Here is a 21,203-nt window from a genome sequence, read left to right on the forward strand (position 1 = left end):
CGGGGCTGGGGGTGCAGGTGAGCTGGTGGGGGGCAGGGCAGTGAGCAAGGGGGGAGAAAAGTGTGCAAGGGGGTGTGCAAGGATGTCCCCAGGTGTCCCCAAGTGTCCCCAGGTGATTCCAGGTGTGGCCAAATGCCCCCAGACGTGCCCAAGTGATTCCAGGTGTGTCACGCACATTGGCCCGTCCCTGTCCCCAGGGCGTGTCCCTTGCACACTCGGGTGTCCCCAGGGTGTGTCTCTTGCACACTCAGGTGTTCCCAAGGTGTGTCCCTTGCACATTCACATGTCCCCTGTCCCCAGGGCGTGTCCCTTGCACACTCAGGTGTCCCTAAGGTGTGTCACTCACACACACAGGTGTTCCCAGGGCATGTCCCTTGCACACTCAGGTGTCTCCAGGGCGTGTCCCTTGCACACTCACATGTCCCCGAGGTGTGTCCCTTGCACACTCAGGTGTTCCCTGTCCCCAGGGCGTGTCCCTTGCACACTCAGGAGTCCCCAGGGCCTGTCCCTCACACACTCAGGTGTCCCCAGGGCGTGTCCCTTGCACACTCAGGTGTCCCCTGTCCCCAGGGCGTGCCCCTCACACTCAGGTGTCCCCAGGGCCCGTCCCTCACACACTCAGGTGTCCCCAGGGCCTGTCCCTTGCACACTCAGGTGTCCCCTGTCCCCAGGGCGTGTCCCTTGCACACTCAGGTGTCCCCTGTCCCCAGGGCGTGTCCCTTGCACACTCAGGAGTCCCCAGGGCCTGTCCCTCGCACACTCAGGTGTCCCCAGGGCCCGTCCCTCACACACTCAGGTGTCCCCAGGGCCTGTCTCTTGCACACTCAGGTGTCCCCTGTCCCCAGGGCGTGTCCCTTGCACACTCAGGTGTCCCCGGGGCCTGTCCCTCACACACTCAGGTGTCCCCAGGGCCTGTTCCTCGCACACTCAGGTGTCTCCAGGGCGTGTCCCTTGCACACTCACATGTCCCCTGTCCCCAGGGCGTGCCCCTTGCACACGCGTGTGCGCAGGCGTCCCCGCCCTCGCTGTGGTTTCGCGGCCGCGGGGAGCAGGAAGCGCCTCGAGCGCGGCCTCCGCCTTCCTGCCACCCCCGCGGGGACAGCGCCGGGACCCCCCTGGCGTGGCCCCCGTGTCCCCGGCCGTGTCCCCCGCGCTGTCCCCGGCCGTGTCCCCGTCCCCATGTCCCTGGCGCTCAAGGCCCGGCAGCGGGCGAGGCGCAAGGGCGGCTCCCGGGAGCGGCTCTTCGGCTGCGACCTCCGCGAGCATCTCCAGCGCTCGGGGCAGGACGGTGAGTGCCACCACCCTGCCCACCCCCCCGAGCCCCCCGGGGGACAGCAGGGCCACCAAGGGAAGCGGGGAAGGGGCCCTGGAGGGGACTGGAAGGGGACTTGCGCCACCCGTTGCGTCACCAGGGCTCCAGGAAGCGTCGCGGCCACCGAGGCTCGGCCGGGATTTGGGGGGGTTGGAGCTCGGTGGGGCTGCAGTCTCAGGGGGGCTGGCCCTGAGGGGTGGGGGGCTCTGTGCCTTGGGATTTGGTGGCTTTATCCCCATGGATTTGGTGGCTTCATCCCCACGGATTTGATGGCTCCATCCTTTGGGATTTGGTGGCTCTGTTCCTTGGGATTTGGTGGCTCCATCCCCATGGATTTGGTGGCTCCATCCCCATGGATTTGGTGGCCCTGTTCTTTGGGATTTGGTGGCTCCATCCTTTGGGATTTGGTGGCCCTGTTCCTTGGGATTTGGTGGCTCCATCCCCATGGATTTGGTGGCTCCATCCTTTGGGATTTGGTGGCCTCATCCCCATGGATTTGGTGGCTCCATCCTTTGGGATTTGGTGGCCCTGTTCCTCGGGATTTGGTGGCCTCATCCCTGCAGATTTGGTGGCTCCATCCCTGCAGATTTGGTGGCCCCATCCCTGTGGATTTGGTGGCCCCATCCCTGCGGATTTGGTGACTCTGTCCTTCTGGAGTTGGTGGCTCCATCCTTTGGAATGTGGTGGCTTCATCCCGGTGGAGTTGGTGTCCTCATTTCTTGGGATTTGGTGGCCTAATCCTGTGGGGCTGGTGGCTCCACCCCTGAGGATTTGGTGGCCCCATCCCTCAGGAACCAGTGGTCCCATTCCTGGCTGGTCTGTGGCCTTGTCCCCAAGGAGCCGATGGCCCCACTGCGGCTCCATCCCTGTGGAATTGGTGGCCCCATCCCTGGAGTTGGTGGCCCAGGATGGGTGCAGGGACCCTGTGGGGACATCCAGGGGGTGTTGGCCGAGGTCCTCCCCATCCCCCAGGACTGGTGGGGCCTGGGCTCAGGTGGGCAATGCCAGATTTGGGATTTGGGCCCAGGTGCGTGATGCCAGATTTGGGATTTGGGTCCAGGCCCAGGTGGGCAATGCCAGATCCAGGATCTGGGCTGGGCCCAGGTGGGAGATGCTGGATCTGGGATTCGGGTCCAGGCCCAGGTGGGTGTGGGTGGATTTGGGATTCGGGTCCAGGCCCAGGTGGGTGTTGGTGGATCTGGGATTCGGGTTTGGGTTCAGGTGGGTGTGGGTGGATCCTGGTCTGGAGCTGGGTCCAGTGGGCACTGATGGATCCAGGATCAGCTGGGCCCTGGTGGATCCAGGATTGGTTGGGCTCTGGAATCCAGGCTCAGCTGGGCGCTGTGGGACCTGGGATCAGTTGAACCCTGTTGGATCCAGGTTCAGTCAGATCCTGGTGGATCTGGGACCACCTGTGGGATCAGGGATCACTGGGACCCTGTGGGATCCGAGATCAGTGGGATCCCATGGGATCCAGGCTCAGTGGTACCCTGTGGGACCAGGATCATTGGGATCCCATGGGATATCGGATCAGTGGGATCCCATGAGATCCAGGCTCACTGGGACCCTGTGGGATTTGGAATCACTGGGATCCCATGGGATGGGGCTCACTGGGACCCCGCGGGGCCGGGATCAGTGGGATCCCATGGGATTTGGGATCAGTGGGATCCCATGGGATGGGGCTCACCGGGACCCACGGGGCCAGGATCAGTGGGACCCCGTGGGATCTGGGATCAGTGGGATCCCGTGGGATGGGGTTCACCAGGACCCACGGGGCCAGGATCAGTGGGACCCCATGGGATCTGGGATCAGTGGGACCCCGTGGGATCTGGGATCAGTGGGATCCCGTGGGATGGGGTTCACCAGGACCCACGGGGCCAGGATCAGTGGGATCCCACGGGATTTGGGATCAGTGGGATCCCGTGGGATCTGGGATCACTGGGATCCCGTGGGATCTGGGATCAGTGGGATCCCGTGGGATCTGGGATCACTGGGATCCCATGGGATCTGGGATCAGTGGGATCCTGTGGGAGGGGCTCACTGGGACCCGCGGGGCCGCGCCGTGTCCCGCAGTGCCGCAGGTGCTCCGGAGCTGCACGGAGTTCGTGGAGCAGCACGGGGTGGTCGATGGCATCTACCGCCTGTCCGGGGTGTCCTCCAACACCCAGCGGCTGCGGTCAGCGCGGCGGGGACGGGACTGGGATGGGAGTGGGAATGGGATGGGATCCATGGGATGGGATCCATGGGATCAATGAGATGGGATCCATGGGATGGGATCCATGGGATGGGATCCATGGGATCAATGGGATGGGATGGGATCCACGGGATGGGATCCATGGGATCAATGGGATGGGATCCATGGGATGGTATCCATGGGATGGGATCCATGGGATCAATGGGATGGGATGGGATCCATGGGATGGGATCCATGGGATGGGATCCATGGGATGGGATCCATGGGATCAACGAGATGGGATCCATGGGATGGGATCCATGGGATCCATGGGATCCATGGGATCAATGGGATGGGATTGGGAATGGGATGGGATCCATGGGATGGGATCCATGGGATGGGATCCATGGGATGGGATCCATGGGATGGGATGGGATGGGATCAATGGGATCAATGGGTTGGGATCCATTGGATGGGATCCATGGGATCGGATGGGATGGGAATGGGATGGGATTGTGGTTGGGATCAGGATGGGATGGGATGGGATTGGATTGGGGCAGGAATGAGGACGGGGCAGGGGATGGGATGGGATGGCCTTGGGATCAGGATTGGGATGGGATGGGATCAATGGGATGGGATCCATGGGATCAGATGGGATGGGAATGGGATGGGATTGGGGCAGGAATGGGGACGGGGCAGGGATCGGGATGGGAATGGATGGGATGGGGTGGGGATGGGGCAGGGATCGGGATCAGGATGGGATTGGGATGGGATGGGAGCGGGTGGGAACAGGGCGGGATTGGGACAGGGAGGGATGGGGGGATCAGGATTGGGGTGGGAATGGGGTTGGGATTAGGGTGGGAATGGGGTTGGGATTAGGGTGGGAATGGGGCTGGGAATGGGGAGCAGGATGAGGGCGGAGTGGAGAATGGGGCGGGATGGGGCAGAGGTTGGGATTGGGATGGGATGGGAGGGGATGGGATGGGATGGGATGGGATGGGATGGGATGGGATGGGAGGGGATGGGATGGGATGGGAGGGGATGGGATGGGATGGGAGGGGATGGGATGGGATCTATGGGATCAATGGGATGGGGGTGGAGACTGGAAGATGCTGGGACTGAGAGGGAGGGAGGGGACAGGAATGGGATGAGAAAAAGTGGAAGCAGGGATGGGACCGGACTCGGGCTGACAGGGACAGGGGGGATGGGTCCATCTCCCCTCCCCCCTCCCCCTGGCCCCTTCCCTTCCCCCATCCCACTCTGGCCCCTCTTCCCCCTCTCCTTTCCTTCCCTTTTTCCCTCTTTATTGCTTTTGGGGTTTTCCCTGCCTGCTCTCTTTCACTTTCCCCGGGGAAGTTTTTCCCTCCTCTGCTTCTTCCCCTGAGCTCTTTTCTCCCCTGTTCCTGGGGGAACCCAGAATTGCCCAGACCCCCACCCCATATTCCCATATCCCCAATCCCAAATCCCAGGAAGGAGTTCAAGGCGCAGTGCAGCCCAGACCCCAATCCCAATCCCCAAAACCCCAAACCCCAAATCCCAGATCCCAGACTTCAAATCCCAATAGCAAACCCCAATCCCAAACCCCAAGCCCCAAACCCCAAAACCCAAATCCCAAACCCCAATCCCAAATCCCAAACCCCAAACCCCAATCCCAACCCCCTGTCAGGAGTTTGAGGCGCAGGGCAGCCCGGACTCCAATCCCAAATCCCAAACCCCAAACCCCAAACCCCAATCCCAACACCCAGGCAGGAGTTCGAGGCACAGCACAGCCCGGACTCCAATCCCAATCCCAAACCCCAAACCCCAATCCCAATCCCAAACCCCAATCCCAATCCCAAACCCCAAACCCTAATCCCAATCCCAAACCCCAAACCCCAATCCCAAACCCCAATCCCAAACCCCAAACCCCAATCCCAATCCCAAACCCCAGGCAGGAGTTCGAGGCGCAGGGCAGCCCAGACTCCAATCCCAAACCCCAAACCCCAAACCCAATCCCCAATCCCAAACCCCAATCCCAAACCCCAAATCCCAAACCCCAATCCCAAACCCCCAGGCAGGAGTTTGAGGTGCAGCACAGCCCAGACACCAATCCCAATCCCAAACCCCAAACCCCAATCCCAATCCCAAACCCCAGTCCCAAACCCCAAACCCGAATCCCCAACCCCAGGCAGGAGTTCGAGGCGCAGCGTAGCCCAGATCCCAAACCCCAACCCCAATCCCAAACCCAATCCCAAACCCCAATCCCAAACCCCAAACCCCAGTCCCCAATCCCAAACCCCAAACCCCAAACCCCAAACCCCAATCCCAAACCCCAAACCCCAATCCCAAACCCCAAACCCCAGGCAGGAGTTCGAGGCGCAGCGAAGCCCAGACTCCAATCCCAAATCCCAATCCCAAACCCCAATCCCAAACCCCAGGCAGGAGTTTGAGGCGCAGCGCAGCCCGGACTCCAATCCCAAATCCCAAACCCCAAACCCAATCCCCAATCCCAAACCCCAATCCCAAACCCCAAATCCCAAACCCCAATCCCAAACCCCCAGGCAGGAGTTTGAGGTGCAGCACAGCCCAGACACCAATCCCAATCCCAAACCCCAAACCCCAATCCCAATCCCAAACCCCAGTCCCAAACCCCAAACCCGAATCCCCAACCCCAGGCAGGAGTTCGAGGCGCAGCGTAGCCCAGATCCCAAACCCCAACCCCAATCCCAAACCCAATCCCAAACCCCAATCCCAAACCCCAAACCCCAGTCCCCAAACCCCAAACCCCAATCCCAAACCCCAAACCCCAAACCCCAGTCCCCAAACCCCAATCCCTAATCCCCAACCCCAGGCAGGAGTTCGAGGCGCAGCGCAGCCCGGACTCCAATCCCAAACCCCAAACCCCAAACCCAAACCCCAATCCCAAACCCCAAACCCCAAACCCCAAACCCCAATCCCAAACCCCAAACCCCAATCCCAAACCCCAAACCCCAGGCAGGAGTTCGAGGCGCAGCGAAGCCCAGACTCCAATCCCAAATCCCAATCCCAAACCCCAATCCCAAACCCCAGGCAGGAGTTTGAGGCGCAGCGCAGCCCGGACTCCAATCCCAAATCCCAATCCCAAACCCCAATCCCAAACCCCAGGCAGGAGTTTGAGGCGCAGCGCAGCCCGGACTCCAATCCCAAATCCCAAACCCCAAACCCCAAACCCCAAACCCCAAACCCAATCCCCAATCCCAAACCCCAAACCCCAATCCCCAATCCCCAACCCCAGGCAGGAGTTCGAGGCACAGGGCAGCCCGGACTCCAATCCCAAACCCCAAACCCCAATCCCCAATCCCCAACCCCAGGCAGGAGTTCGAGGCACAGGGCAGCCCGGACTCCAATCCCAAACCCCAAACCCCAAATCCCAATCCCAAACCCCAATCCCAATCCCAATCCCCAATCCCAAACCCCAGGAGGAGTTTGAGGCTCAGCGCAGCCCGGACTCCAATCCCAGATCCCAAACCCCAGTCCCCAAACCCCAATCCCAAACCCCAAACCCCAAACCCCAAACCCAATCCCCAATCCCAAACCCCAATCCCCAATCCCAATCCCCAATCCCAATCCCAAATCCCAGGCAGGAGTTCGAGGCGCAGCGCAGCCCGGACTCCAATCCCAAACCCCAAACCCCAAACCCCAAACCTCAAACCCAATCCCAAACCCAAACCCCAAACCCCAATCCCAAACCCCAATCCCAAACCCCAAACCCCAGGCAGGAGTTCGAGGCGCAGCGCAGCCCAGACTCCAACCCCAAATCCCAAACCCCAAACCCCAAACCCCAAACCCAATCCCAAACCCAAACCCAAACCCCAAACCCCAAACCCCAAACCCCAATCCCAATCCCCAACCCCAGGCAGGAGTTCGAGGCGCAGCGCAGCCCGGACTCCAATCCCAAACCCCAAATCCCAAACCCAATCCCCAATCCCAAACCCAAACCCAAACCCAATCCCAAACCCAAACCCAAACCCCAATCCCCAATCCCAAACCCCAATCCCAATCCCAAACCCCAGGCAGGAGTTCGAGGCGCAGCGCAGCCCAGACCCCAATCCCAAACTCCAAACCCCAAACCCCAATCCCAAACCCAAACCCAATCCCAATCCCAATCCCGAACCCCAGGCAGGAGTTCGAGGCGCAGGGCAGCCCGGACTCCAATCCCAAACCCCAAACCCCAAACCCAATCCCAAACCCCAATCCCAGGCAGGAGTTCGAGGCGCAGCGCAGCCCGGACCTGTCGCGGGACGTTTACCTGCAGGACGTTCACTGCGTCAGCTCCCTGTGCAAGGCCTACTGCCGCGAGCTGCCCAACCCCCTGCTCACCTACCAGCTCTACGACAAGTTCGCCGTGAGTCCCTGTCCCCAGTTGTCCCCAGCTGTCCCCAGCTGTCCCCAGATGTCCCCGAATGTCCCCAGGGTGGCCCCGTCACCGCGCTGTCCCCGCAGGACGCCGTGGCCATCCAGATGGAGGAGGCGCGGCTGGTGAAGATCAAGGAGGTGCTGAAGGAGCTGCCAGCGCCTCACTACAGGTGAAGGGCGGTGGGGACGTCCCCGGCGGTGTCCCCTGGGTGGTGTCCCCCGCGGGTGGCACTGAGGTGTGGCGGTGTGGCAGGACGCTGGAGTTCCTGATGCGGCACCTGCTGCGCATGGCGGCGCACAGCGGGCGCACCAACATGCACGCGAGGAACCTGGCCATCGTCTGGGCGCCCAACCTGCTGCGGTGGGTGCCACCTGTCACTGTCACCTGTCACCCGTCAGAGTCACTTGTCATGTCACCTATCGCCTGTCAGTGCCACCTGTCACATCACCTGTCACCTGTCAGAGTCACCTGTCATGTCACCTATCGCCTGTCAGTGCCACCTGTCAGTGCCACCTGTCACCTGTCAGAGTCACCTGTCATGTCACCTATCACCTGTCAGTGTCACCTGTCACATCACCTGTCACTGTCACCTGTCATGTTACCTATCACCTGCCAGTGTCACCTGTCGCTGTCATTGCCAGCCCTGTCACCCTCAGTCCTGTCACCCTCAGCCCTGTCACACTCAGCCCTGTCGCTGTCACTGTCACCTGTTGTGTCATCTGTCACTGTCACCTGTCATGTCACCTGTCACCTGTCGGTGTCACCTGTCATTGTCACTGCCAGCCCTGTCACCCTCAGCCCTGTCACCCTCAGCCCTGTCACACTCAGCCCTGTCGCTGTCATCTGTCGCTGTCACCTGTCGCTGTCACCTGTCACCTGTCAGTGTCACCTGTTGCTGTCACTGTCAGTCCGGTCACTGCCAGCCCTGTAACTGCCAGCCCTGTCACACTCAGCCCTGTCACTGTCACTGTCACCTATTGTGTCACCTGTCATTGTCACCTGTCGTTGTCACTGCCAGCCCTGTCACCCTCAGCCCTGTCACACTCAGCCCTGTCGCTGTCATCTGTCGCTGTCACCTGTCGCTGTCACCTGTCACCTGTCAGTGTCTCCTGTTGCTGTCACTGTCAGTCCGGTCACTGCCAGCCCTGTAACTGTCAGCCCTGTCACCCTCAGCCCTGTCACACTCAGCCATGTCACTGTCACTGTCACCTATTGTGTCACCTGTCAGTGTCACCTGTCGATGTCATTGCCAGCCCTGTCACCCTAAGCCCTGTCACCCTCAGCCCTGTCGCTGTCACCTGTCGCTGTCACCTGTCATGTCACCTGTCACTTGTCAGTGTCACCTGTTGCTGTCACTGTCAGTCCGGTTACTGCCAGCCCTGTCACCCTCAGCCCTGTCACACTCAGCCCTGTCACTGTCACCTATTGTGTCTCCTGTCATGTCCCCTGTCATGTCACCTATCACCTGTCAGTGTCACCTGTCGTTGTCACTGTCAGTCCGGTCACTGCCAGCCCTGTAACTGCCAGCCCTGTCACCCTCAGCCCTGTCACACACAGCCCTGTCGCTGTCACTGTCACCTATTGTGTCACCTGTCAGTGTCACCTGTCGTTGTCACTGCCAGCCCTGTCACCCTAAGCCCTGTCACCCTCAGCCCTGTCACACTCAGCCCTGTCGCTGTCATCTGTCGCTGTCACCTGTCACCTGTCAGTGTCTCCTGTTGCTGTCACTGTCAGTCCCGTCACTACCAGCCCTGTAACTGTCAGCCCTGTCACACTCAGCCCTGTCACTGTCACCTATTGTGTCATCTGTTGCTGTCACCTGTCATGTCACCTGTCACTTGTCAGTGTCACCTGTTGATGTCACTGTCAGTCCAGTCACTGCCAGCCCTGTAACTGTCAGCCCTGTCACCCTCAGTCCTGTCACTCTCACCTGTCACTATCACCTGTCTCTATCACCATCAGTCCTGTCACTGTCACCTATCACTGTCACCCTCAGCCCTGTCACTACCACCCCTGTCACCCTCAGCCCTGCCAGCCCTGTCACAGCCCTGTCACTCTCACCTGTCACTATCACCTGTCACTATCACCATCAGTCCTGTCACCCTCAGTCATGTCACTGCCACCTGTCACTGTCACCATCTGTGCCATCACTGCCAGCCCTGTCACCCTCAGCCCTGTCACCCTCCATCCCACATGGCCCCCACTATCCCCTCACCCGACCCCACTGTCCCCCACTGTCCCCGCTGCCCTTTCACCCCATGGTGTCCCCGCTGTCCCCGCTGTCCCCTCACCCCTCGGTGACCCCGCTGTCCCCGCTGTCCCCAGCTCCAGGGACATCGAGGCCTCGGGCTTCAACGGCACGGCGGCGTTCATGGAGGTGCGCGTGCAGTCCATCGTGGTGGAGTTCATCCTCACCCACGTGGAGCAGCTCTTCGGGGACGCGCCGCTCCGAGGCAGGGACACTGCGGGGACACCGCGGGGACACCGCGGGGACACTGTGGGGACACCGCGGGGACATCGGGGGGACACTGCGGGGACACCGCGGGGACATCGGGGGGACACTGCGGGGACACCGCGGGGACACTGCAGGGACACTGCGGGGACACCGCGGGGACACGGCGGGGACACCGCGGGGACACGGCGGGGACATGGGGGGGACACCGCGGGGACACTGCGGGGACATCGGGGGGACACTGGGGGGACATGGGGGGGACACCGCGGGGACACTGGGGGGACATCGGGGGGACACTGTGGGGACACTGCGGGGACACTGCGGGGACATGGGGGGGACACCGCGGGGACACTGCGGGGACACCGCGGGGACACTGCGGGGACACCGCGGGGACATCGCGGGGACACTGTGGGGACACTGCGGGGACACCGCGGGGACACTGCGGGGACACTGCGGGGACATCGGGGGGGACACTGCGGGGACACCGCGGGGACATCGCGGGGACACTGGGGGGACACTGCGGGGACACTGAGGGGACACTGGGGGACACTGGGGGGACACTGAGGGTACACCGCAGGGACACTGCGGGGACACTGTGGGGACATCAGGGGGACACTGTGGGGACACTGCAGGGACGGCGGGGACATGAGGACACTGCGGGGACACCGCGGGGACACTGTGGGGACACTGAGGGGACACTGCGGGGACACTGCAGGGACACCGTGGGGACACCGGGGGGACACTGGGGGGACACTGCGGGGACACTGGGGGGACATCATGAGGACGCTGCAGAGACACTGCGAGAACACCGTGGGGACATCGGGGGACATTGGAGGGACAATGGGGGGACATCAAGGGGACACCGGTTTGGGGGTCCCCAGGGGGGAATTCCCCCCATCAGTCCCTGATCCCGGGGGGACACTGACCCCCATTTTTGGGGACCTCCAGGGGGGCACTCCCCCCTGACCTTGGGTGGGGGTCCCAAGGGGACATTGGGGGTCCCAGGGGACATTGGCACCCCGTTTTGGGGGGTCTCCAAGGTGGAGGTGAGGTGACAGTGTCACATTTTGGGGTCTCAGGACACTGAGGGTGACTTTGTCCCACTCTGGGTCCCTGAGGTGACCCTGTCCCATGTTGGGGTCCCTGAGGTGACAGTGTCCCATTTTGGGTCCCTGAGGTGGCCCTGTCCCACTCTGGGTCCCTGAGGTGACAGTGTCCCATTTTGGGTCCCTGAGGTGGCCCTGTCCCACTCTGGGTCCCTGAGGTGACACTGTCCCCTGTTGGGGTTCCATGTTGGGGTCCCTGAGGTGACAGTGTCCCATGCTGGGTCCCTGAGGTGGCACTGTCCTACTCTGGGTCCCTGAGGTGACACTGTCCCCTGTTGGGGTTCCATGTTGGGGTCCCTGAGGTGACAGTGTCCCATGTTGGGTCCCTGAGGTGGCCCTGTCCCACTCTGGGTCCCTGAGGTGACCCTGTCCCTGTCCCAGGTGGGGACTGTCCCCGTCGCTCGCTGCTCCTGCCCGGGGGTGTCCCCCCCCTGCACGTCCCGGCCGCGCTGAGCCAGGGTGACGGCCCCCCCCAGATGCGGCCCTACCACACCATCATCGAGCTCGGCGAGCACAGGTACGGCCACCTGGGGCCACCTGGGCACAGGTGACACCCCCAACCCACCCCGGGGACCCTCAGGGACCCCCAAATCCCGGGCCTGGCTCAGGTGGTCCCAAGTCACTGTGACCCAGGTGGCCTCAGGTGTGCCAGGGTGTGCTCAGGTGCTCCCAGGTGTGCCCAGGTGTATCCCAGGTGTATCCCAGGTGTATCCCATTTATCCCCAGATGTGTCCTGATGTTCCCAGATGTATCCCAGGTGCCCCCAGGTGTGCCCAGGTGTGCCCAGGTGTATCCCAGATGTATCCCAGGTGCCCCCAAGTGTGCCCAGATGTATCCCAGGTGTCCCCAGATGTGTCCAGATGTGCCCAGGTGTATCCCAGATGTATCCCAGGTGTGCCCAGGTGTGCCCAGGTGTATCCCAGGTGTATCCCAGGTGTGCCCAGGTATATCCCAGGTGCCCCCAGGTGTGCCCAGGTGCCCCCAGGTGTGCCCAGGTGTCCCCAGGTATATCCCAGGTGTGCCCAGGTGTGCCCAGGTGTATCCCAGGTGCCCCCAGGTGTGCCCAGGTGTGCCCAGGTGTACCCAGGTGTGCCCAGGTGTATCCCAGGTGCCCCCGGGTGTGCCCAGGTATATCCAGGTGCCCCCAGGTGTGCCCAGGTGTATCCCAGGTGCCCCCAGGTGCCCCCAGGTGTGCCCAGGTGCCCCCAGGTGTATCCCAGGTGTCCCCAGGTATCCCCAGGTGTGCCCAGGTGTATCCCAGGTGTATCCCAGGTGTCCCCAGGTGCCCCCAGGTGTGCCCAGGTGTATCCCAGGTGTCCCCAGGTATATCCCAGGTGTACCCAGGTGTGCCCAAGTGTGCCCAGGTGTCCCCAGGTATATCCCAGGAGTGCCCAGGTGTACCCAGGTGTATCCCAGGTGCCCCCGGGTGTGCCCAGGTGTGCCCAGGTGCCCCCAGGTATATCCCAGGTGTATCCCAGGTGTCTCCAGATGTGTCCAGATGTGCCCAGGTGTATCCCAGATGTATCCCAGGTGCCCCCAGGTGTGCCCAGGTGTGCCCAGGTGTATCCCAGATGTATCCCAGGTGCCCCCAGGTGTATCCCAGATGTATCCCAGGTGTGCCCAGGTGTGCCCAGGTGTATCCCAGGTGTCCCCAGGTGTATTCCAGGTGTACCCAGGTGTGCCCAGGTGTCCCCAGGTATATCCCAGGTGTACCCAGGTGTGCCCAGGTGTATCCCAGGTGCCTCCGGGTGTGCCCAGGTATATCCCAGGTGCCCCCAGGTGTGCCCAGGTGCCCCCAGGTGTCCCCAGATATCCCCAGGTGTATCCCAGGTGTATCCCAGGTGTCCCCAGGTATCCCCAGGTGTATCCCAGGTATATCCCAGGTGCCCCCAGGTGTATCCCAGGTGTCCCCAAGTATCCCCAGGTGTGCCCAGGTGTATCCCAGCTGTCCCCAGGTGTCCCCAGGTGTGCCCAGGTGTATCCCAGGTGTCCCCACAGGAGCAAGGGCTCCCTCAAGGCCAAGAAGTGGAGATCCATCTTCAACCTGGGCCGCTCCGGGCACGAGGCCAAGCGGAAATCGGGGAAGGTGGAGGAGAAAGGTGGGAAATCGGGGGGGATCCCATGGACTGAGGGGGGGGGAGGTGTCCCCAAATCCCCAAAAAATCCCCCAAATCCCCCCAAATCCCCCAAATCCCCTTGTCCCGCCCCATTCCCAGACAAGTGCGGGAAGGTCACTCTGCGGCCGGCCAAGAGCATGGACTCGCTCAGCTCCGGCCCCTCCGGACCGGCCGGTAAGAGGGGCCCTCTGTCCCCGGGGATTGTCCCTCTGTCCCTGGGGATTGTCCCTCTGTCCCCTTGGGATTGTCCCTCTGTCCATGGGGATTGTCCCTCTGTCCCCGGGGATTGTCCCTCTGTCCCCACAGGGATTGTCCCTCTGTCCCCGGGGATTGTCCCTCTGTCCATGGGGATTGTCCCTCTGTCCCCACAGGGATTGTCCCTCTGTCCCCTGGGGATTGTCCCTCTGTCCCCTCGGGATTGTCCCTCTGTCCCCACGGGGATTGTCCCTCTGTCCCTTGGGGATTGTCCCTCTGTCCCCTGGGAATTGTCCCTCTGATCCCTGGGGATTGTCCCTCTGTCCCCTCGGAATTGTCCCTCTGATCCCTGGGGATTGTCCCTCTGTCCCCTGGGGATTGTCCCTCTGTCCACAGGGATTGTCCCTCTGTCCACGGGGATTGTCCCTCTGACCCCTGGGGATTGTCCCTCTGTCCACGAGGATTGTCCCTCTGTCCACGGGAATTGTCCCTCTGTCCACAGGGATTGTCCCTCTGTCCCCTCGGGATTGTCCCTCTGTCCATGGGGATTGTCCCTCTGTCCACAGGGATTGTCCCTCTGTCCCCGGGGATTGTCCCTCTGTCCCCACGGGGATTGTCCCTCTGTCCACGGGGATTGTCCCTCTGTCCATGGGGATTGTCCCTCTGTCCCTTCAGGATTGTCCCTCTAATCCCTCAGGAACTGTCCCTCTGTCCCCTCGGGATTGTCCCTCCAACCCTTGAGATTGTCCCTTTGTCCCCATGAGATTGTCCCTCTGTCCCCTTGGGATTGTCCCTCTGTCCACGGGGATTGTCCCTCTGACACCTGGGGATTGTCCCTCTGTCCACGGGGATTGTCCCTCTGTCCCCTCGGGATTGTCCCTCCAACCCTTTAGATTATCCCTTTGTCCCCATGGGATTGTCCCTCTGTCCCCGGGGATTGTCCCTCTGATCCCTGGGGATTGTCCCTCTGACCCCTGGGGATTGTCCCTCTGACCCCTGGGGATTGTCCCTCTGTCCCCACAGGGATTGTCCCTCTGTCCACAGGGACTGGCCCTCTGTCCACAGGGATTGTCCCTCTGTCCCCTGGGGATTGTCCCTCTGACCCCATGGGATTGTCCCTCTGTCTATGGGGATTGTCCCTCTGTCCCCACAGGGATTGTCCCTCTGTCCCCTGGGGATTGTCCCTCTGTCCCCACGGGGATTGTCCCTCTGTCCACAGGGATTGTCCCTCTGTCCACAGGGATTTTCCCTCTGTCCATGGGGATTGTCCCTCTGTCCACAGGGATTGTCCCTCTGTCCCCTGGGGATTGTCCCTCTGTCCCCCGGGGATTGTCCCTCTGTCCATGGGGATTGTCCCTCTGTCCATGGGGATTGTCCCTCTGTCCCCACGGGGATTGTCCCTCTGTCCCCACAGGGATTGTCCCTCTGTCCACGGGGATTGTCCCTCTGATCCCTGGGGATTGTCCCTCTGTCCCCACGGGGATTGTCCCTCTGTCCACGGGGATTGTCCCTCTGTCCCCTGGGGATTGTCCCTCTGTCCCCTCGGGATTATCCCTCTGTCCCCTGGGGATTGTCCCTCTGTCCCTTGGGGATTGTCCCTCTGTCCACGAGGATTGTCCCTCTGACCCCTGGGGATTGTCCCTCTGTCCCCTCGGGATTGTCCCTCTGACCCCTGGGGATTGTCCCTCTGTCCACAGGGATTGTCCCTCTGTCCACGGGGATTGTCCCTCTGTCCCCTGGGGATTGTCCCTCTGTCCCCTCGGGATTGTCCCTCCAGCCCTTGAGATTGTCCCTTTGTCCCCATGGGATTGCCCCTCCATCCCCTCGGGATTGTCCCTCTGTCCACAGGGATTGTCCCTCTGTCCCCTGGGGATTGTCCCTCTGTCCATGGGGATTGTCCCTCTGTCCACAGGGATTGTCCCTCTGTCCATGGGGATTGTCCCTCTGTCCACAGGGACTGTCCCTCTGTCCCCATGGGATTGTCCCTCTGACCCCATGGGATTGTCCCTCTGTCCACGGGGATTGTCCCTCTGTCCCCACGGGGATTGTCCCTCTGTCCCCACGGGGATTGGCCCTCTGTCCACGGGGATTGTCCCTCTGACCCCTGGGAATTGTCTCTCTGACCCCTGGGAATTGTCCCTCTGTCCCCTCGGGGTTGTCCCTCTGACCCCATGGGATTGTCCCTCTGTCCCCTCGGGGTTGTCCCTCTGTCCCCTCGGGATTGTCCCTCTGAGCCCCCAGGATTGTCCCTCTGTCCCCTCAGGATTATCCCTCCAACCCTTGGGATTGTCCCTCTGTCCCCTTGGGATTGTCCCTCTGTCCCCATGGGATTGTCCCTCTGTCCCTTCAGGATTGTCCTACTGACCCCTCAGGAATCCCCTCGCACCCGGGGTTCCCCCCATAACCCGGAATCCCCCCGCACCCCCGGGACCCCCCACACCCCGCGGTCCCCGTGATCCCCCCGCACCCCCGGGACCCCCGGCCCCGCTCCGGACTCGCCCCTCCGCAGGCCCGGACGCCGCTCGGCTGCTGCCGAAGCTGTCGGTGAAGCTGCGGCCGCAGCGGCAGCACAGCTCGGACGCGACCCCCGCGGCCCCGGAGCCGCCCCCGGAGCTGGACGAGAGCCTGGAGGAGTCGCTGGAAGGGGCGGCCGAGAGCAGCACCAAGTCGGAGCCCACCACCCCCAAAGCCCCCCGGGCGGGGCCGGGGGTCGGCGGCCGCTCCCGCGCCGAGAAATGCGCGGGGCTCCACATCTCGGGCCCCTTCTCGGTCACCGTCCCCTTCCACATCACCTCCAACCTGTCCCGCCTCACCCGGGGGCTCCCGTGCCCCGCGCTGGAACGGGAACAGACCCCCGGCAGCCCCCCCGAGCCCGCCCGGGACCCCCGGCCCTGCTCCGGTGAGACCCCGCGGTGGGACAACGCGGGGGACACCGGGATCGGGGGACATTGGGATTGGGAGGACACAGGGATAGGGGGACACCGGGATCGGGGGACACCGGGATCGAGGGACACAGGGATAGGGGGACACAGGGATCTGGGGGACACGGGGATCGGGGGACACCGGGATCGGGGGACACCGGGATCGGGGGACACTGGGATCGGGGGGCACTGGGATCGGGGGACACCGGGATCGAGGGACACAGGGATAGGGAGACACTGGGATCTGGGAGACATTGGGATCGGGGGACACCGGGATCGGGGGACACCGGGATCGAGGGACACCGGGATCGGGGGACACCGGGATCAGGGGACACCGGGATCGGGAGACACCGGGATCGAGGGACACCGGGGGGGGACACCGGGATGGGGGGACGCTGAGATTGGGAGGACACCGGGATCGAGTTTGACACCAGGATCGGGGAGACATCGCGATAGAGGGGACACCGGGATCGGGGGGATGCCGGGATCACGAGGACACTGAGATCGGCGGGACACCGAGATCGGGAGACGCCGGGATCGGGGGGACATCGGGACTGGGGGACACTGGAATTAGGGGGAACAGCAGGATCAGGGGGGACTCCGGGATCGAGTGGGGGCCGGTACCGACCGCTCCCGGCTCTCCCCGCAGAGGATGCGGAGCAGACCCGGCTCTCCCTGGAGCTCCGCGACTCCTTCGCCTTCCTGGACGGCCCCGAGACGTGGCTGGAGGGCGGCGGCGACACGGAGGCGGCGGCGGCGGCGCGGAGCCCCGGCAGCGGGGATGAGAGCCCCGGGACCGGGGATGAGACCTTCAGGATCGAGGATGGGACCCCCGGGATCGAGGATGGGACCCCCGGGATCGAGGATGGGACCCCCGGGATCGAGGATGGCACCCCCGGGATCGAGGATGGGACCTTCAGGATCGAGGATGGGACCTTCAGAATCGAGGATGGGACCCCCGGGATCGAGGATGGGACCCCCAAGATGGAGGATGAGACCCCCGGGATCGAGGATGGGACCCCCGGGATCGGGGACGGGTTCCCGGTCGTGGAGGAGGGGATGGAGAGCGGGTTCATGAATGTGAGCACCCGGCAGCATTCCCGGGATTTGGGGACAGGGTTGGGGCGGGAGGAGGGGATGGGATCAATGGGATTGGGATCAATATGATGGGATCAATGGGACTGGGATGGGATTGATGGGATAGGATCAATGGGATCGATGGGATTGATGGGATTGATGGGATCAATGGGATCAATGGGATTGACGGGATAAATGGGATTGATGGGATGGGATCAATGGGATCGATGGGATCAATGGGATTGATGGGATTGATGGGATCGATGGGATCAATGGGATTGATGGGATTGATAGGATTGATGGGATCAATGGGACCAATGGGATCAATGGGATTGACGGGATCAATGGGATTGATGGGATCAATGGGACCAATGGGATCAATGGGATTGACGGGATCAATGGGATTGATGGGATGGGATCAATGGGATCAATGGGATCGATGGGATTGATGGGATGGGATCAATGGGATCAATGGGATTGATGGGATCAATGGGATCGATGGGGTCAATGGGATTGATGGGATGGGATCAATGGGATCAATGGGATCGATGGGATTGGGATGGGATCAATGGGATGGGATCAATGGGATCAATGGGATCGATGGGATAGGATCAATGGGATCGATGGGATTAATGGATGGACAGGGGGACACAGTGATCCCCACCTGCATTTCCCGGCCGTGCCTGGGGGTCCCATCCGTGTCCCCCCCACCCCGCAGCCAGGTGAGCGCTGGGCGGAGCAGCCGGACAGTTACCTGTCCATCGAGGAGTGCACGGAGCAGGACATGTTCTTCCTGGCCCCCGGCGCCTCCGAGCCCGACTCCGACCCCGACGAGATCTTCCTGAGCGCCCACGACGAGCTCAGCCCCCTGGGGACCCCCGAGGGACCCCCGGGTGAGGGGACAGCCCTGGAGACCCTGGAGAACCCAGAGGTCCTGGAGATCCCAGAGATCCCAGAAATCCCAAAAATCCTGGAGATCCAGGAGATCCCAGGGATCCCAGAGACCCCGAAAATCCTGGAGATCCCAGAGATCCCAGAGACCCCCAAAATCCTGGAGATCTCAGAGACCCCAGAAATCCCCAAAATCCTGGAGATCTCAGACATCCCAAAGATCCCAGAGATCCCAGAGACCCCCAAAATCCTGGAGATCTCAGAGACCCCAGAAACCCCAAAAATCCCAGAGATCCCAGAGATCCCCAAAATCCTGGAGATCCCAGAGATTCCAGAGATCCCCAAAATCCTGGAGATCCCAGAGATCCCGGAGATTCTGGCCCAAACACCCCCAGAAAAGGATGGTCCAGGAGTGGGGGACCCCCCCCGGCACCCCCATGGGGAGGGGGCTGCAGAGGGAGACCCCAGCCCCAGCTCGGGGGTGTGGGGTGAGGGAGGAGGGCTCGGGGGTCCCGCTGGGAATGGGGGGGTGGGCGAAGCTGGATCTCGGCCCCTCATCCCAGGGGAGGGGGATCCCCGGGATTTAGGGGGGTCTCCTCCAGCAGAGCCCCCCCAGAAGCCCCCCGAGCCCCCACCCCTGGGGTCTGTTCCTGGGTGGGTCCCAGACAGGGCCGGTGTCACCCCCGGGACCACCCCGACCTCTCCCCCTGCCCCGATCCCTGGAGATCCCCCCAAAAACCTGGAGCTGACCCAGGATGAGCCCCCCAAAAACCTGGAGACCCCCAGGCCCTCGGAGCTGATCCAGGATGGGTCCCTGAGACCCCCAAAGTTTATCCAGGATGAGCCCCCCAAAAATGTGGAGCCGATCCGGATAGAGCCCCCCAAAATCCCGGAGCTGATCCGTGATGAGCCCCCCAAACCCCTGCAGCTCCCTGGGCCCCTGGAGCCCCCAAAATCCCTGGAGCCGATTTGGGATGAGCCCCCCAAATCCCTCAAGCTGCTCCAGGACGAGCCCCCCAGAATCTCAGAGCCCCCCAAATCCCCGGAGACCCCCAAACCCCCAAAGCCGATCTGGGATGAGCCCCCCAAAACCCTGGGGCGCTGTGGATCCCTGGAGCTGATCCGGGATGAGCCCCCCGAGACCCCAAAGCTGATCTGGGACGAGCCCCCGAAATCCCTGGAGCTGATCCTGGCTGAGCCCCCCAAGTCCTGGGACCCCCCGGGACCCCCAAATCCGATCTGGGACGGGCGCCCCAAATCCCTGGAGCCGATCCTGGCTGAGCCCCCCAAGTCCTGGGACACCCCCAAATCCCTGGAGCCGATCTGGGACAAGCCCCCCAAATCCCAGGACCCCCCGGGACCCCCAAATCCGATTTGGGATGGGCGCCCCAAATCCTTGGAGCCGATCCTGGCCGAGCCCTCCAAATCCCAGGACCCCCCGGGACCCCCAAATTCGGTCTGGGACGGGCGCCCCAAATCCCTGGAGCCGATCCTGGCCGAGCCCCCCAAATCCTGGGACCCCCCGGGACCCCCAAATCCGATCCGGGATGGGCGCCCCAAATCCCTGGGGCCTCTCCCGGCCCCCCTGTGCAGCTCCCGCCGCCCCCTCCCCATTTTGGGGTCACGGGTGCTGCTGGCCCGGGCCGTGCCCGTGGTGCCCCCCAAACCCCACTTCGCCCGCCCCCTCCTGGGACCCCCAGGACCCCCCCAAATCGCCCTGGGAACCCCCCAGATCCCTCTGGGACCCCCTCAAATCCCCCTGGGAACCCCAAACATTCCCCCAGGACCATCAGGGACCCCCCCAAATCCCCCCGGGATCCCCCCAAGTCCCCCCGGGACCCCCTGGCAGCCCTGGGGGGGCACGAGCGCTGAGCATGGGCAGGGCCCCCCCAGAGCAGAGTGCAAATAAATGATGATAATATGAGAATTAAATGATAATTAAACAATAATAAAAATACCGAGGTGAAAATTCCAGCATGAGAAATGCTGGTGGGTTGTCGGTGTTTATTTATAGATATCATTTTTTAATTAAAATTTAATTTTATATTTTAAAAATTTATTTAATATTTTATTTCACGTTATTTTTTATTTTTATTTTAAAATTTATTTAATTTTTTATTATTTAATTTCTTTTTGTAAATTGTTCTTATTTTAATTTTTTTTTTTTTTTTTTTAATTAGACACATTGGGGACATTGGATATGGGGACATTTGGGGACATTGGGACATTTGGGGACATTGGGATAAGGGGACATGGGGTCATTTGGGGACATTGTGGCCATGGGGACACTGGGACAGGGAGACATGGGGACACAAGGACAGGAGAACACGTGGCTGTGGGCACCTGGCCACACAGACACACAGGAACATGAGGACACAGGCTCACGGGGACAAGGGGACACCGAGGGGACGCTGAGGCCACACCGGGGCGGCCACAAACCCGGGCCTTTGTTTACACCGCCGCCATCTTTGCCTCAACATGGCGGCGCCCACAACGGCCTCACCGCGGGGGCGGTCCGGGCTCTCCAGGCGCATCCCCCAAAACCTCTCCGGTCCCGACGAGCCGGGCGGGGATACCTCACCCT

The 21,203-nt window shown here is 62.2% G+C and overlaps 1 protein-coding gene across 1 annotated transcript; it reads left to right on the top strand.

Moving 5' to 3' along the window:
- Positions 1–1,020: 1,020 nt before the first annotated feature.
- On the top strand, positions 1,021–20,588 carry ARHGAP30 (Rho GTPase activating protein 30). The gene is made up of 12 exons (XM_059871218.1): positions 1,021–1,288; positions 3,386–3,488; positions 7,704–7,848; positions 7,947–8,029; positions 8,113–8,220; positions 10,186–10,313; positions 11,800–11,935; positions 13,417–13,517; positions 13,635–13,709; positions 16,240–16,629; positions 17,301–17,731; positions 18,447–20,588. Exons 1-12 carry the CDS (start codon positions 1,180–1,182, stop codon positions 20,526–20,528), a joined length of 3,891 nt encoding a protein of 1,296 aa, XP_059727201.1. The 5' UTR covers positions 1,021–1,179; the 3' UTR covers positions 20,529–20,588.
- The last annotated feature ends 615 nt before the right edge of the window (positions 20,589–21,203 follow it).

Source organism: Haemorhous mexicanus, chromosome 31, assembly GCF_027477595.1.
Source record: "Haemorhous mexicanus isolate bHaeMex1 chromosome 31, bHaeMex1.pri, whole genome shotgun sequence".
NCBI lineage: Eukaryota > Metazoa > Chordata > Aves > Passeriformes > Fringillidae > Haemorhous > Haemorhous mexicanus.